Source organism: Tursiops truncatus, chromosome 15, assembly GCF_011762595.2.
Source record: "Tursiops truncatus isolate mTurTru1 chromosome 15, mTurTru1.mat.Y, whole genome shotgun sequence".
NCBI lineage: Eukaryota > Metazoa > Chordata > Mammalia > Artiodactyla > Delphinidae > Tursiops > Tursiops truncatus.
Window position 1 is genome coordinate 74,949,630 of NC_047048.1, and position 17,558 is coordinate 74,967,187.

At 52.1% G+C, this 17,558-nt stretch overlaps 1 protein-coding gene across 1 annotated transcript; it reads left to right on the plus strand.

Annotated features, from left to right (window-relative positions):
• The first annotated feature begins 9,732 nt into the window (after positions 1-9,732).
• Positions 9,733-16,361, plus strand: SNAI1 (snail family transcriptional repressor 1). The gene is made up of 3 exons (XM_033839179.2): positions 9,733-10,018; positions 10,763-11,290; positions 15,352-16,361. Exons 1-3 carry the CDS (start codon positions 9,937-9,939, stop codon positions 15,534-15,536), a joined length of 795 nt encoding a protein of 264 aa, XP_033695070.1. The 5' UTR covers positions 9,733-9,936; the 3' UTR covers positions 15,537-16,361.
• The last annotated feature ends 1,197 nt before the right edge of the window (positions 16,362-17,558 follow it).

The window sequence follows — 17,558 nt, forward strand, 5'->3', positions numbered from 1 at the left end:
ACATGATGGAGTGGAGGAGGGAAAGGGTGAGTAATTTTCCCGAGCGGAACAGGAACAACTCGGTGGTACAGCATAGAGGTGTGAATAGATGCATGGTCTCAGGCACACTGCACAGTCCCCAGCATCTACACTACTAGTTGTGTGACCTTGGACAATTTTTTTTTGGTTTGGCTGCACCGTGCAGCTTGTGGGATCTTAGTCCCCCGACCAGGGGGTCAGACTCGGGCCCTGGGCAGTGAAAGCGCAGAGCCCTAACCACTGGACCGCCAGGGAATTTCCTTGAACAACTTACTCTAATCTCTTTGTGCCTTGGTTTCCTCATCCGTAACATGGGGTTAATAAACGTGTCTTCCTCACAGAGTTGTGGGAAATCTAGTGAAATAGTCCACATCAAGCCTTAGAACAGGGCCTGGCACAAAATAAGTGCTTAATAAATGTGAGCTCCCAGTGCCACTACTGTTTTTCTCCATTCTTGAGACCACCCAGCAGTGCCCAGCCTCACCCAAGCAGCTAGCAGCTGTAAATGTTTGATGACTAAGTACTACTATTAAGTGAAGTGTTTCCCAAACTTGCCCTGAAGACATGAATTACCTGGGAGGCAGTTGCTCCAAAATAGATTCTCAGGCTCTTCTCTTAGAGATTCTGGTTGGCAGATGTGGGTGGGGCCTGGGAATCTGTATCTTTTAAAAAGAGCCTCAGGTAAAATGCATCCTTAGGCTAGCATAGGAAATTCTGTTCTGTACACAGGCTAGTGTTACAACACGTCTATTGCAGCTGGGGTGGGGCAGCCACTCAGTTGATGGTTAGAACCAGACGGACAAGCTCAGTTCTTACAAGACTTTAGGGATAACTCTTCTGCTTATAAAAATCATCTAGACTGTTTGGTCTCACATGATGACCCCACAAAGGGAAAATTAGTAACTTTGTAGCAGAGAAACCTAGCAGACACCTTCTTTACCAAGGGATCAGACTTAGTATCCCCGATAATGGGACAAACCGTGGGTGACATGATGGGATGCACTCGAGGACGCAGCACTTCCGAGGTTCCTGGCAGAAAAACGTTTAACCTGAGTCTAATTATAAGGAAACATCAGGCAAGTCATCCAAACTGAGGGACATTTTTCGAAACTCTTGAAAAATGTCAAGGTCAGATTAAAGAAGACTAAAGAGGCAAGCAACCGACTGCAATGCTGCATGATCTCGGGTTGGATTTTTTTTTTTTTTTTTTTTTTTTTTTTTTTTGCGGTACGCAGGCCCCTCACCTCTGCGGCCCCTCCCGCTGCGGAGCACAGGCTCCGGACGCACAGGCCCAGCGGCCACGGCTCACGGGCCCAGCCGCTCCGCGGCACGCGGGATCCTCCCAGACCGGGGCACGAATCCACGTCCCCTGCATCGGCAGGCGGACTCCCAACCACCGCGCCACCAGGGAAGCCCCCGGGTTGGATTCTTGATGGGATAGGGGTTGCCCTAAAGGATGTTAATGGACCAGTTGCTGACATTTGAATATGGATTATGGAACAAGTAATAGTATTTTATCAGTGTTAGATTTCCTGATTTTGATAATTACACCACAGTCACGTAGAGAATGTCCTTATTCTTAGGAGATATGCATAGAAGAGCATATCAAATTACTCTCAAACGGTTCAGAAGAAAATAATACATGCCTGTGTATAAATAGATAAAACGATAAAGCAAATATGCACCATGTTAAAAATGATAAGGCTTATTGTTTTAAAAAATAACAGAAGACAGGTAAAGCAGAAAAATCTGAAAAAGAAAGTGCAAACCACTCCTCATCCCACCCCAGACAGCCAGGGATCATTTCTTCAATGAAATACTTACATGTCCTTGGATCACCATATTTTTGATTGAAACTTAAAATGGGCAAATGCTTTACTTCTGGTCTATAACCTGCATTTTTCACTCCATGATATATCTCTCAACATCCTTCCTGTCATTGTGGTGTCATTTTTAATGACTGCATGATGCTCCTGGTGAGGATGGACCATACTTTATTTATCAGTGGGTATTTAGGTTGTTTGCAGTTTGACTGTGTCAACCTAAAACAATAATACAGCCAGTTATTTTAGCAACAAAATGAGTTTATCCAGGAGCAGCAAAGAATTGCAACTCGGGACATGCAGCTATGGCAAACCACATGCGAGTCTGGTAGAACAAAGGAGAGGAAACTCTTTTATAGAGGAGAAGGGGAAGTTGGGAGGGACTGTTATAAACAAAAAGTCCATTGGAGGAAACTGGGAGTTCAGAGTATAGTGCCTTGTCATTGGCTGCATTGTGAAAGTCTCTCAATGGCTGAGCTATTGTCAAGCAAGGAGAAAATCTTTCTTCCTCCTGCTAGTACTAGTAAAATAGTGTCACTTCCTGCCGGAGATGCAAGGTACATCCCCTGTTGGGATTTGTATTGACTTCTAGTGGCATATGCATGAGAGCTCCCCCTTCTGGCCTCCCAACTCCATTTTAGTGAGGTTTCCCTTTATTAATTTTCACAACTGTTACGGACTGTGCTAGAGTGAGCATCCTTCCAAATATGTCTTGCCTGCTCATCTAAGCATTTTATATACAGAGCTGCCGGGTCAAATGGAGACAGGTTGAGAGAGGCAGAAATAGGGAGAAAGACTGAGAGAGACAGAGGCAGGCAGAGTCCAGGGAGACAGAGAGAGACATGCCCAAGGTGAGACAGTGAGAGAGAGAGAGAGTCAGAAAGAGACTCCCAGAGAGACAGAGAGGGAAAGAGACAGAGATGGAGAGAGACAAGGAGAAAGAACAAGGTGGAGGGAGAGACTGGGATAGAGAAGGGTTGCTGCTGTCCGGGGAGACTGAGAGGGAGCTGGTCTGAGGCATGGAGGCCCTGACAGCCTGGCCACAGGAATTCAGGCAGAGAATGACAAAGCGACTTTTAGGAACACACCCTCCAGATACGATTGTAGATGAGGTCAGTGTCCTTCGTGCAAGGATTATCATGGGACTATTGTTCCCGGTAAGCAGAAGATGAGAAGCAACCTCATTGCCCATCAGCAGCAGGGGACTCGTTATATAGATTGTGCTCTAAGTGCTGGTCGGAGCCAGTCTCCAAGTAGGGCTGCCAGACTTAGCAAATAAAAATACAAGAGACCCAGTTAATTTTGAATTTCAGGTAAAGAATTAATCCTGTTCCTTGCAGTCTGATACTAAAAGCTTATTTGTTGTTTATATGAAATTCTAGTTTAATAGGGTATCTGTATTTTATTTGGCAACCCTATCTCCAAGATCAGTGAGAACAGCCAGGTGAAATCAAGATAGAGGGTGTGAGTGTGTGTTTCTGTCTGTGTGTGCCTGTGTGTGTGTGTCTGTGTACACGTGCCTGCGAGGAGGGCTTCTGGGGTGGCTTGTCCAGGTTCTAGGTCCCAACCTACGTAGTAGTTGTAGTTCAAGGGAAGGGACCTATCCAGGGTCACACAACCACAGGTGGTAGGGCTAGGTGGGAACCCACCTTTGTGCTTTGCAGTAATGTGCGTGTATATGTCTTAAAAGTGTTAATGTGTTAACTAAAAATATTGAAAACAAACCATAGTTTTCTAAACTCCAGTTGAACATTTCTAATTTCAAAAAAGACTGGCAATCTCAAAAACTGCAAGGGCCATCTGTGGGGAAGATATTCTACAGAATGGGAACACGACATGCCAAGTCGCTGAGACCGGAGCATGCCTGGTGTGGTCTGTTGTGGCTGGAGCCTCATGGGGGAGGTGGGCTCAAGGGGCCCCCAGAGCCTCTGCCATCTGAACTAATTTCTCATCCTGGAACACTCGTCTGCCCCTGGGCTTCTTAATCATGGTTGTCAGCGGTCACTGCCGCCTGGAATGTCTTCTCACTTCCATTTCTCACCTGCCCATCCTTGTGACCTCAGCCTGGAGTCTCACTCTTCTGACTCACCTGGGTCCCTCAGGGTTGGCGAATTGCCCGCTACCACTCTTCCTCCCTCACCTGTGAGCTCCTCGAGCATAGGGGCTTGTTTGTGTCTTGCTGACTTATTACAGTATCCTAGCCTGCTAGGCCAGGGACATTCCATCGCTTGCTCGCTGTGACTTGAGCCTGTTACATGTCACCTCTCTGAGCTTTGGTTTCCTTATCTATAAAAAGAGGCTGATAGTCTTGCCTACCACTCAGGGCTTGCTGTGGAGGTCATGGACCAATGTGGCGGCAGTGGGAAAGGGAGATGACATTAGCATCTGGGAGGTGATGTATGAACTGAGAACAGCTCTGGGAAGATCTAGGGAAGGCCATTGTGGGCAGAGGGCACGGCAAGGGCAACGGCCCTGCTATGGGAAAGAACCTGTATGAAGAGGAAGCAGGAAGTTCACTGAGGCTGGAGCAGGTGAACAGCGGGGACAGAGGAGGAGCTGAGCCCCAGGTTAGGTAGCATCTTGTGAGCCAAGAGCAGGGTTTGGATTTTATTTTGAGTCCGAGACTTAAGGTAGCTTTGACCTAAGGAAATAGTCTGTTCTCACTTTCCCCTCCTTGTCAATATCTGCCACACTGAGTGGTCCAGAGATGCACAAAGGTCTCCAGGTGCGAAAGGTGGGCACAGGTGGGGAGAGAGGAGGCCCTGGGGCCTTACCTGGAAACAGGCTCAGCCTTCTGCCACGAAGTGGAGATAACAGGGCGATATCAGTGCAGTACGAGGGGCGAGGCTGCCAAGGCAAATTAGTGCGCAGGAGATAGTCTGCGAGATAATGGATGTCAGCCCCTGTGGCAAACGCACGATTAGCCAGGCAAGATGCGCTCTGCACCTTAGCGAGATCCAGGGACCTGCGTCAGGTCTAGAACATCAGTGGACCTCCAGGGGGGATGCCGGCCCAGCAGGTGTGGAGAGGTCTAGCTTCAGGGTGCCACTCAGCACCCACACATCCACCCACCACCCTCAAGGCCTTGGACACCTGCCTTTTACCCCAGGAGACCCCCTCTTCCCAGCTGCCTGGGACCATCCCAGGACTCCCTCAGTCCCGGACAAGCCAGGATGGTTGGTCACCCGACTTATTTACCCCTATTTACTAGATGAAGAAACTGGGTCTCAGCGGCAGGCAGGCAGTATTTGCCTGGGTTTTGTGGTTGGGTTTTTTTTCATGAAAAGTATTTTATTTGAAATGGTGACACATGCATCTGAAATAAAACATTCATACCCTTCAGAAACGGTTTGGAGAAAAATCTCCTTCCCACCCCTGTCTGCTTCCGTCCTCAGAAGTAACCAGAGTCTTGGGTCTAATTGTACAGTCTGGGCCTAAACTTATAATTTATTAAGTTCTGCACAACAGGCAGCCTCTGAGATATTCTGTTCACCTGAATTTTTTTCACATAAAAGTGGGAATTCCCTGGCAGTCCAGTGGTTAGGACTAGGCGCTTCCACTGCAGGGGGCCCAGGTTCAATTACTGGTCAGGGAACTAAGATCCTGCAAGCTGCGCAGCGTGGCCAAAAAAAAAAGTATATGAGTTCTTTCATCCATTCAGCTAATATTTGTATCATTTGATACATTGTAAATGTATCAACTTTTTTGTTTTTTTTTTTGGACACACCACATGGCTTTTGGGATCTTAGCTCCCGACCAGGGATTGAACCTGGGCCGTAGGCAGTGAGAACGCAGAGTCCTAACCTACTGTACCGCCAGGGAATTCCCTCAACATTTTTTGTAACATATCTTTGCACTTCAGGTCAAAGATGTGTGTACAAGACATTCATTGAAATTGCCACCTTGTTTGTAGTAGCAAAAAGTTATATTCTAATCTAAATGCCTATCACAAGTCCCCTTGTTAGATAAATTGTGTGATTATGGTATAATCCATGCAATGAAAAAGTCTGCAGCCCTGCAACAGATGAAGGGAGCTACATGTAATGATATGGAACAACTTTCAAGACCGTAGTATAGTTACTTGGGAGGAAAGCAAGTAGGCTAGCGTATACGCTCCCATTTGTGTTACATAAAAAAGGGAGGTACACATTATATTCACATATGCATATATCTCCTTGTCTCTATAAAAACCATCTCTGGAAGATCATACAAGACACTGGTAAAAATATTTAGTTACCTTTGCAGAGGGAAATGGAGATCTGGGATGGAGGGGCGCTTTCTTTTTTTGTTTGGTTGAGTTGTAAATCACATTTTTAGTTATCGTTCTTTTAGTGGGGGATGGACACCGTGGAAAATGCAGGCCTTTATTCAAATTTATCTTCTCTCAGAGGCCTTTCCTGGCCGTATTAGATATTCCCAAACTGCTCTCCAAGGCAGCTGTACCAGTTTTCATCCTCGTTGAAGGCGTGTGCATCCGGCCCCACGTGACGGCCAGCAGAGGGCGCCGTAAGGCCGCGCCCCGGGGCGAGGGCAGTGGGCAGGACCGGGCCGGCCCGGTCCGCTGCAGCCCAGCCGCAGAGCCAGTACATTTCCGGGAGGACCTGACACCACAGCATCAAAAGTGTCGCCTCGCCTTCACCTGCAAGGAGGCCGGGACCGCACCTCCAGGAGCTGGCTCGCCGTCCAGGGCCTCGCCTCGCCCAAAGCCCCCCCCCACCTCGCTGTCTCTGCCGCCTCTTGGAGAGAGGGTTGTGAGGGTGACCCGGGAGGAGAAACCGCCGGGACAGTTCAATCGGAAGGGAGGGGACAGCCCAGATCTGAGAAAGGCCCCTCCCCCACCTTACACCTCCTCCAGGGCGCAGGTGACCGACCGAAGGAAAATGGAGAGCGGCAGGCCCAGGCAATGGTGTTTTGAGTACCAGCCTCTGGACTCTGCCCATCCCGGCATCTCTCGGAGACAGAACACCCACCTTTTACAGTTGAGGAAATTGAGGCTCAGAGAGACTGGGACTCGCACAGGGTGACCCAGGAGGAGGAACAGCCAGTAATCAGTCATTCACCAAATACTTGAGCCCCTACTAAGTGCTTTGAAGGTAATTGAATAGGGTAGTGGAATAAACAGTGACGTTGTGAGTGGGGCAGGGTGCTACTTTGGCTGGGATGATCAGGGAAGCCTCCCTTGAGGTGACATAAAATTTGTGTTAAATATATCATTCTTACCAAAAGTGTTTAAATTGTCTACAGTTTCAAGACTACTAATAAATAGCTTTCTGTGCTTAAAACAACATTATCAAGAACTCTCTAGGAGCACCTTCTCCCCCAGCTAACCACTCTCCAGAATTTTGTATTAAACATTTCCTTGCTTTTCTTTATAGTTTTACCGCGTCCATGTACATTCCTAGACAATAAAAGGTTTCATTTGCTTGATTTTGAACCTTATGTAAATCCAACTAACTGTATGCATTTGAGTTGGTTCTTTTTGCTTAACATTATGCTTTTGAGATTTATCCCTGTTGTTGCATGGAGTTGCAGTTTGTTTTTATTGCTGTATATGTTCCATTATGGGAATGAACCGCAGTTTATTAACCCTTTGTACTGTTGATAAACATTAGAACATTACGGTTGTTTCCACTTTTTTTGTTTTTTGTCTTTGTTTTTGTTTTTGTTTTGCTGTTAGGAACAACGGTGCAATGAATATTCTCTTGTTTCTTCTGGGATTAGGGCTGGGCAGCAGTTTTCAACCTTGGCTGCTCACTAGAATCACCTGAGGAGTTTTTTAAAATGCTAATACCAGAGGGTCCCACCCAGGCTAATCAAATCAGGATGGCTCTGGGGGTGGGGCCCAGGCTAGGGTGTTCCCTGAGGGAATCTAATCTGCGGCCAGGGCTGAGAACCTCTGCGATGCTGTTGGCCTGGAAATAGAATTGCTAGGAGAGTCACCTGTTATTAGCTGATGCCAAACTTTTCCGAAGTGGCTTGTACCTATGACACTCTCGCCAGCATGGAACGAAAGTCCTGCTGCCCTCACACCCTCAACACTTGCTAGTGACCAAATTTTAACTTTTTATCTTTCTGATGGTGTGAAATGGTATCTCACTGTGGTTTTAATTTGCATTTCTCTCATTACTAATGAGGCTGAGCAGTTGGTGAAGTTAATGCTGAAACAAAGAAAAGGAGCCAACATGGTGAAGATCTGCGGGGAGAGATTTAGGGGGCAGGGAAGATGAACGGTAGGTGCCAAGGTCCTGTGGTAGGCAAGGGCTGGGATGTGGAGGAACAGAAAGAAGGGGGTGATCATTGTGCAGGGGGAAGGAGGAGAGTGGCTCAAGACAGGATCAGCAGAGGTCAGATCAGCAGGGTGGAGGGCCGTGGTGAAGACTTTGGTTTTTACTCTGGGTGAGATAGGAATATGGGAGGTTTTGAGCAGAGGGACACAGCCTTACTCCTCCCTCTGGATGCATGTGGAAAATCGTGATTGAAAGTAAACAGACGTAGAAGAGGCTATATTCTTCGTAATGACTGTGCATGGCCTGTCTCCCTCACCTTACCCTCCCCTCACCAGTTAGAACATGGTAAGGATTGTCTTGTTCACAGCTGTTATCCCCAGCACCTGATGACCAAAACAGACAGTTGTCCCTGCCCTCATTCTAGGTGGTGAGTGGAGGGACTTACAGGTTTTCATCGTCCTTGCTTCACAGGTGGAAACCCGTGGGCAAGACCTGTGGATTTATTTCCGTGCCACAACCCCACTCCAGGCGGGGCATGGCCCTCAAAGTTGGTGGGCTCACAGGAGAGCTGAGGATGAAGTGTCCCTCCCCTGGGCCCACCCCACAATGAACCAGTCAGTGCCTCCCTTGGATCCCAGCCTTAGGTCCTTTAGACACAGTATTGACGACCCCAGACAAGTGAGGAGACCACCTCAGCCCCACCCTTCCCCACTTCTTTCTCCCACCTGCCCAGAGTACTCTTTCTCAACCATTCTAAACAGGTCCCTCCTCAGCTGAAAATTCTTCCTTGGCTCCCCAGTGCCCTTGGGGCAAAGTCCAAACTCCTCCAGGCCCTGGAGGCCAGGCAGATCTGACCCATCAGCCCTGCCCACCCCACCCCCAGCCCTGAGAGCTGCTCTCAGTGGCTCTGAAATAGTTACTGATTCTAACCTCAGGCCTTTCCCTTCGGTATTTCTTCACTTCCTCTGGTAAGTGCCCCCCCCCCGACCCCCTGTCAAGTGACCCGCCTCTTGACTGTCACAGTGCCCTGTGGTCTCCCCCCATCAAAGCACACTTCCCTTTGCATTGGAATTGTCTGTTTACTTCGTCTGTCTCCTCCGCCGGACAGGGAGCTACCCTTCGGCAGAGACCCCGAGTGTTTTGTTCAGGGCTGTATCCCCAGCTCCGGTAACAGTGCCTGGCATGTTAGTGGTCACTCAGTAAACACTGAGGGAACGAATGCATTTTTCTAGATGATGCCCGTTTGCTTTGCAAAAAAGGCTGTGGCACTGCACAGTCAGCAACCACGTGCAGAAGTCCATTGCTCTTCCCCGTCCCCGAACTGTGTATTGTCCCTTTCATTCCCACGTTCTTTGCGAGTTACCTTCCGGGCGAAGGCACCCCCTTCCCAAACCCGAGGAGGTGGCAGTATCGGAACGTCAGGTGTCCAGACTCGCGGCGCGCGGCGCCAGGGGGCGCCAGAGGCGGGCTACCGTGCCGCGTCGAGCTGGCTGGAGCTCGGGTCCCGAAGGGGGTCCCGCCTAGTCCGGGGTTCCCGGCGCCCCGCCCCCGGCAGCCCGCAGCCGGGTGATGAGTGCAGCCCCGAGGCCCAGAGCCCGAGCGGCCCCTCCCGGCTCCCAGCGCCACGCGGCGCGAGCCCCGCCAGAGCACGGCGCACCTGCTTGGGGCGTGGCCTCCGGCGAAGGCGCGCCTCGATTGGCGCGGAGGTGACAAAGGGGCGTGGCCGTAGTCGGCCCCCGCCCACCCGCGGCTGGCGTACTTAAGGCAGTTGGCGGCCAGACTTCACTCACAGCGCAGCTGCACGGCCTCGCGTGTGGAGGGTCTTGGTATCCCAGCACGACCCGGCTCCCCCCGCTGCTTCGGCCACCATGCCGCGCTCTTTCCTCGTCAGGAAGTCCGCCTGCTCCCGCCGGAGACCCAATTACAGTGAGCTCCACGACTCTTCTCCAGGTGAGTGGACGGGGTGCCGGACCCCAGGGAGTTTGGGGGAGGCAGGCGAAGGCTGCATGGGGGGCATTTGAGAGGCAGGGCCCTTGGGGACAAAATGGAGGGGCCAAAGTCGAGGGGCCAAAGTCGAGTCAAAAGATAACAGTCTGGGTGTGAATAGGCCGGGGCAGGTGGATCCGGGAGATTGGGAGAGGGCTTTTAGAGGCCGGTGGTCTTTGGCTGAGGGGACTAATTAGCCGCCGAGAAGCGGGGCGCCCCGAGAGCACAGAAGTGAGAGGTGGCGGCTTGTGTCTGGATAGACGCCGGCCAGGGGCTGGAAAGAGTCCGGAGTCCACAGGATTTGGGGGAGGGGGTGGGAGAAGAGATGTGTATGGAAGGGGGACAGGGGTGGTGCCTCGGCAGCTGGGGAGATTAGGGGCCAGGGAGCTGGGGGTCTCGCCTCAGGCTGGGGACTTGGGCACCGCAAGAGGAAGGAGACCTGAGAATGACCTCCTTGAGTTGGAGCTGGGGAAGGGGGTGTCCTTCCTGTAAGATCTGGAGGTTGAGGTGGGAGAACCAGGTGACCTGGCTGAGGAGGGGGCTCTGCCAGGGCAGGAACCTGTCTGTCCTGGTCATGAATCTTTTTTATTCATCTACTAAGCATTGAGTGCCAGCCCCACTCAGCCCCTGGCCCACATCAAGCTAATGTTTGCTGACTGACTGAATGATCTAATCCCTGACCTTGCGCTTTTCCCTGTCTCCTCACAGAGTTCACTTTTCAACAGCCCTATGACCAGGCCCACCTGCTGGCAGCCATCCCGCCACCCGAGGTCCTCAATCCCACGGCCTCACTGCCTACGCTCATCTGGGACTCTCTCCTGGCACCCCAAGCCCAGCCGATTGGCTGGGCCTCTCTTCTGCCCCAGGAGATCCCCAAGGCCATCGAGCTGACCTCCCTGTCTGACGAGGACAGCGGGAAAGGCTCCCAGCCCCCCAGCCCACCCTCACCGGCTCCTTCGTCCTTCTCTTCCACCTCAGCCTCCTCCCTGGAGGCCGAGGGTTATGCTGCCTTCCCAGGCTTGGGCCAGTTGCCCAAGCAGCTGGCTGGGCTCTCCGTGGCCAAGGACCCCCAGTCTCGCAAGGCCTTCAACTGCAAATACTGCAACAAGGAGTACATCAGCCTGGGTGCCCTTAAGATGCACATCAGAAGCCACACGCTGCCTTGCGTCTGTAGCACCTGCGGGAAGGCCTTCTCCAGGCCCTGGCTGCTGCAGGGCCACGTCCGGACCCACACTGGTGAGTACCCCTGCAGGCTGGCTGCCCTTCTCACTGTCCCACTGCTTTTGCTACAAGCTCTTGTAAGATGGGCTTGCTGTTACTTTCAGATTGTGGAAACTGACCCCCCCACCCAGTCTCCTGACTCCTAGCTCAAGAGTTCAGGGGCCTGGCTCCGAAAAGTTTGGCAGAAACATTCGTTCATTCACCAGCTAAGCAGATGGGCTAAGGAGATAATTTTACACGTCCCTCTGCAGGCTCAGTTCTCAGCCAAATGGGTTGGAGCTGGGTATGGGAAAGGTGTAACCAGCACCTTGCTGTTGGGGCCAGGTGTGAAGGGGCTCACCCTGCTCCACTTCCCCCACCCGCCCCCCAGCCAGACAGGATGTTTGTCAGACTCCCCACCTGCCTCTGATTCCTGCTTTGGGATCTTCCCAAACTTTGGGCTGCTGTTTCACCTCTCTAAGCCTCAGTACCCGCCTCTGTGAAATGAGCATAGAAACACCTTGTGGGGTTTTTGCTCTGGTCAAATGAAAGAAAGCGTGCAGAAATCACCTGGGACAGTGCTTGGTACATGATCAGTACACACAAACATCATAGCTGGTACTCACTGTGCTTCCATGCTGTGTGTCTTTGAGCAAGTGATTTAACGCTCTGAGCCTCTCCGATTATAATATAATCATATAGGGTGGGTTACGATAGCATTTCATACGGGGCTATCTAGATTCAGTGGCTCCTTAATCGCTTTATAATATCATCATGGTTCTCAGATCTGCTCTCCCCACCCCCATTCACACTGCTGAATAGATAATCTTAATCCTATCATGCAGACCCGGGAACACGTTTGCTGGCAGAAAACACAATTATGTCTTGGTGTTTCAAAAAATGCAATACTGAATGTGTAGAAAATTATGAAATGGAGCCTGTTCTAGTCTTTAGCTTTCTGGGAATGCAGAAAAGGTAGCCACTCCACCTTTTCAGAACATGAATGGTGGAGGCCACCCTGCTTGGGGCTGCTCTTTGGAGAGTGTCTGTTGAGGGAGAAGAGGGTTCAAGGGTCATGACTGTTGGTTTTGGGGGTCAGGTTGGCCAGGTTGGAGACTCAGTTCTGGCATTTCCTCATCCGGTGGCTGACCTCTGAGTGAGCCGTGAGGGTCAGTGAGGTGGTTTGTGAAGCCTGGCATTTTGCAGGCATTACTGGTGTCATCGTTACTCCTACGGGGGTGGGGGGCATCCTCCACACCTTGCAGACTGTGGCTACTACCCATGTCTCTTATTTGGTGCACAAACAGCTCTGATTTTAACATGGAAGGGTCCAATTGCCTGGCCTCTGTCCTGGGTGCCTGCCCAGCTGATGGGGTCTCTATTTGGGGGGAGTGGAAGCCCTCAGATGCTCCCCTGGGCCCCCCAGCTTCTTTCCCTTCCCACTCGGACATTATTTTAATGTAAAGGCATGGCTCAGACACAAAAAGCCTGTTGAAATGCACCAGTGCCATCCTCATCAACTCCCATTGTGTGCCTTAATGGTGCGCCCAGGGGGCGGGGCTGGGGAGTGGAGCAGGTGCACAGGGCAGCGGTGCCCAGCACCTGTTCCAGGCCGCAGCTGCTGGCCCGCAGTGTGTCAGGCCGCGTTAATCCAGGGAGTATTGCATGTACACTGCCCCCCTCGGCGGCCTTTGTCCCGCTGGTCTGGTGCCGATTTCACACTCCAGGAGCACCATAAAGACGTGGCTGGGGTGGGGAGGGGGAATCCGCGAGGGGTGGAGATCTGCTGCCTCCTGCTGCACCCCTCACATCCCATCAAGCCTGCCCCTTTGTTCAGGTTTGTGTCTAATCATAAGAAACATAAAGATAACGTTCACTGAGCACTTGGCAGTGCGGGAGGCGGGGGAAGGCGTGATGCTCAGGGCTTCCTTCACCTGGTCAAGGCGGTAAATCCACCAACATTCCTAAGAGAGACGTGCCATCATAACCCCCTCTTACAGGGTGTGGAAACTGAGGCATAGAGAAGGAAGTCACTTTCCCAAGTCACAGCCCATGGGCTGGAGCCAGGGCTCCTTCACCTTGGCCGAGGGGGTGAGGGGGCAGTGGGGATTACAGGACTCCATCCCCTTTTCCGGACCTGCATAGCGTGGGCCCTGAGTTCACAAAGGAGTGTGTGAGTGAGGAGGAAGTTCCCTTGGACCTTGTAGACTGCGGTCATCAAACCCTTCCGGCCTGGTGTGCAGAGGCAGGTCACTCAGGTGTCCCTTCCCCAGTCCTCTGGCCAGGTCCCCGCTCTCTGCCCCAGGAGACTGAGCCCATGAACGTGGTTCCACAGTGGGCCGCAGGCATCTGACTTCTAGACCCTGCCCTCCCTGCTCAGCTAGTGCCCCAGGCACCCAGGAGGCTGCTGGAATTCATTCATTCCCAGCTCTCAATTCCAGCACTGGGATTTAACTAGAGGGCCTTGGCCTAGGGGCATATAAGGCTGGGAATGGAAGGATAGGAGAGTGTAGTTTCTTCTGGAAAAGACTATTCAGTATTACAGAATAGTGCCGGGCCTGTGGTAGGAACCTGATTAGTATTTGTGTAATGCGTTACCCTTCTGACTTTATTTGGGAAATGCTGCAGCCCCAGGAAAAAGTGAAACACAGCATTTGACGTTTCTGGAATGTGAGTTATAGTCTCTTGATTGGGGCAGGAATTATGAAAAGTTGGTGAATGGTGTTTTCTGGTGGTGATTGAGGAGTCAGGCTCTTCTGAGACCTTTATAAAAAAAGACTTATTGTTGTACAAGCATTTATTGAGTTCTCACTGTATACCCAGCCCCGAGTGCAAGACTCTTCTCAGTACAGCCTGGCCAGGCAGGTGAATGAGGGCCACAGGTAGGGTTTTTTAAAAAAAATAAGTCATAAGGTAAAAGGTTTCTGTAGCCTCTTGGGGGTTCTGGGCCTTGGGCTGGAAGCTTGGAATGGATTCGGTGTCGGTGGCGGGGGGGATCCTGCCCTCATGGGGCTCAGTCTGATTGGGGGACGAACAGACTTGAAACTACCCTGAGTGTGATCCGAGTCGATGGGGAAGCAGGATAAAGGAGTGACCTGCTGGGGGATAGGGGTGGGCTGGGGCTTTAAGGCTGGCTTTTAAGCTTTGTCCCCAAGAGGAAGTAAATCCAGGGGTTAATAAGGAACATCCATTACAGCCCCCTTAACTGAGGGGCAGTCTGTGTAGTGCTTAAAATCAAGGGCGCTGGGCTTCCCTGGTGGCGCAGCAGTTGGGAGTCCGCCTGCCAATGCAGGGGACACGGGTTCGATCCCTGGTCCAGGAAGATCCCATATGCCGTGGAGCAACTAGGCCCGTGCGCCACAACTACGGAGCCTGCGCTCTAGAGCCCGCGAGCCACAACTACTGAAGCCCCTGCGCCTAGAGCCCGTGCTCCGCAACAAGAGAAGCCGCCACAATGAGAAGCCCGTGCACCGCAACGAAGAGTAGCCCCCACTCGCTGCAACTAGAGAAAAGCCCACGTGCAGCAACGAAGACCCCAAAACAGCCAATAAATAAATAATAAATTCTTTAAAAAAAAAAAAAATCAAGGGCGCTGGAGTCGGGCTATTTGGTCTTGCTGAGATGCTGCATATTCCCTGTGCCTCAGATTCACCATCTCTAAACTCAGGACAAAGGTGGGGTTAAATGAGATCATGTAAAATGCTTCCACTGTCCCTAGCACAAAGTGTTCAGCAAACACAGTTGCCATCACTGTCATCATTGTCGAGCACTTCCTGCTGGCAGGGCAGGAAAAGTACTTGATTCAACCTTCTCTCAATTACCAGCCTCTATGAGTGGGGGATGAACAGCTCCATTTTACAGATGAGCAAATGGAGGCTCAAGAGAAGCCAGCTGACTTGCTCAGGGCCACACGGTGGGAAGCAGCAGCGCTCCCTGCCAAATCCAGGCCTTTGGACACTGTATGGCCTGGCTTTTCTGGGTCGCGGGAGTTCCTCAAGGTTGGAGTGAGCCCGGGGTGGGTGGGGATTTCAGTAGACGTCAGCTGTTCTCCCACGTGGCTGAGTCTCACTCAGCTCCCTCCTGTCTTCTCTCCCCAGGCGAAAAGCCCTTCTCCTGCCCCCACTGCAGCCGCGCCTTCGCTGACCGCTCCAACCTGCGGGCCCATCTCCAGACCCACTCGGATGTCAAAAAGTACCAGTGCAAGACGTGCTCCAGAACCTTCTCCCGAATGTCCCTGCTCCACAAGCACCAAGAGTCAGGCTGCTCAGGGGGGCCCCGCTGACTCTAAAGGCTCCTTGCACCTCTCCGGGCCCTACCCCAACTCCAGAAGGAAGGACCCGGCATCCTTCTCGCTGCCACAGAGTTCCCTCCTGAGCTCCGCCTTCTGGCTGCGTTGGCCCCCCAGGACTCTGAGGACCACTTCCCAGTCCTCTGCTCTGAGCGCCCCACCGGGCTCTGAGGGGGGCCTTTCTTTGGACAGCTGATGGGAGGGTGGCTTGCAGCAGAGACCCCCTCCTGGCAGCCGCTGCTCCAGAGTGTTCTGGAGTTGGCCTTTCTGCGTGGGTTTGTGTATCCAGAGCTGTTTGGATACAGCTGCTTTGAGCTCCAGGACAAAAGCCAGCAGACTGATGAGAAGCTCCCACCCCACTCAGGGGACCCCAGCCTCCCCTACAGGAACCCTCAGGCCACCCCCTCCAGAAGGTGCAACTTAACTATGCAAACACCCACCCCCAGGTGCACTCGCGGGGGTGGGCCCTGACACAAGGACAGCATCTAGACCCCAGGATGCCCCAGGGCCTGGGCAGCTATTTCAGCCTCCTGTTTGTCATGGTGGCACCTGTTTCACGGGCAATTTAACAACGTCTCCAAAGGGACTGTGAATAATTGCCTTCACTTGTCCGGGGCCCAAGTGGGGTGCTTCGGCTCCACTGACGTGTCTCCCGGAACTATTTTCGGGGGCCCGACAGGTGGGCCCGGGAGGAAGATGTTTACATTTTTAAAGGTACACTGGTATTTATATTGCAAGCGACATTTTGTACTAAGGAAACGTTTTGTATAGTTATATGTACGGTTTATTGATATTCAATAAAGTGGTTAATTTATACATAAAAAAGTCTACTTGGTTTTATGTGGAGTGGGTATTTTAAAGGGCCTTTAGGGAGGGAGGAGGGGGGCAGGGATTCGTGGAGCTCGGATACTCCTGACGCAGCCTCAAATCTTGGCCTCTTAAACATCACATGGCTTTGGACCTCTGGGTTTGTCAGGGACCTTGTTTGTGCAGATGGGTTTTCCTCGGAGCCTGGATGTCCTGTCCAATACGGAGGTTGGGAAACACCTGTGGGCCAGTGAGCAGTAGAGCTGTGTGTGCAGGTTTCTACACTGCGGCCCTTACTCATTCTCTCGTGCTCCCGTTTTGAAGCCAACCAGGCCCACAGGGTGAGAAGCCAGCTCCCTGGGTCTTATCAACTAGGCCTGCTGTGGGGCCTTCCCCAGCACTGCAGGTCTTTTGGGGAGGGAGCGGCTGCTGCCCCCAGATGAGGGAGTGGAATGCGATGAGTAAGAAGGGGACAGAGGACGTCCTTCCTGTTTCCAGGGGCTCCAGGCCCCGCTCCGGCCTCCCTGTCAGACCCACACCTCTGTCTGGCCTCTGGGTACCAAATGGCCTTTGATGCAAGGAAATTGGCTGGCTGGAGTCGGGAGGGTGAGAAGCCAGGCCAAAGGGTAGGGGTCATTCTGCTTCCTGCTCGAGGACAGGACAGGACAGGAAGACGGTCAGCTTGCGTCCCGTCCCGGGCTGAGCTAATTCACTCACGGCAGGCTGTCATGGTGACCTCACCTCTGGGGCCCTCCTGGGGCCAGGAGAAAATGAGTGTCCTTTTTGAACACAAAAGGTGCCGAAGGTGCCAGTTTCCTGCGGGGAGCTGAGCGGGCGTCCCAGAGCCCCAGAGTCAGGCCGGGGGCGGGGGAGCTTCGTGTTCCAAAGGAGAGATGATTCTTTCTTCTAAACAGGAAATGGTGACCCACAGGCCAGGAGCAGCCCTTAATGACTTGCAGCTTTCCTCCCAAAAGAAAAAAAAAACTTCTCTAACAATCGCCAAATTGTAGCTGGCCTCCCTGAAGGGAAGTTAGGGAGTCGGTGGGGGGCTGGGGGTTTGGGCGTCAATTTGCTGAAGGCCTACTGTGTCCCACGTCCCTGGGTGTCATACATCCACCCGTAGTAGGTGCTGACATTGATGGTGAATGTATAATTGATTGCATACACTCCCAGAGGGATGGGCCTCGTGGAAACTCCCAGCTGGCATTC

What these genes read in the sequence shown, in the direction of transcription:
- SNAI1 (XM_033839179.2), top strand. Translation starts at nt 9,937, where the DNA reads ATGCCGCGCTCTTTCCTCGTCAGGAAGTCCGCCTGCTCCCGCCGGAGA. An exon ending in GCTCCACGACTCTTCTCCAG is followed by an intron (nt 10,019 to 10,762) that starts GTGAGTGGACGG and finishes GTCTCCTCACAG; the next exon opens with AGTTCACTTTTCAACAGCCC. An exon ending in CCACGTCCGGACCCACACTG is followed by an intron (nt 11,291 to 15,351) that starts GTGAGTACCCCT and finishes TTCTCTCCCCAG; the next exon opens with GCGAAAAGCCCTTCTCCTGC.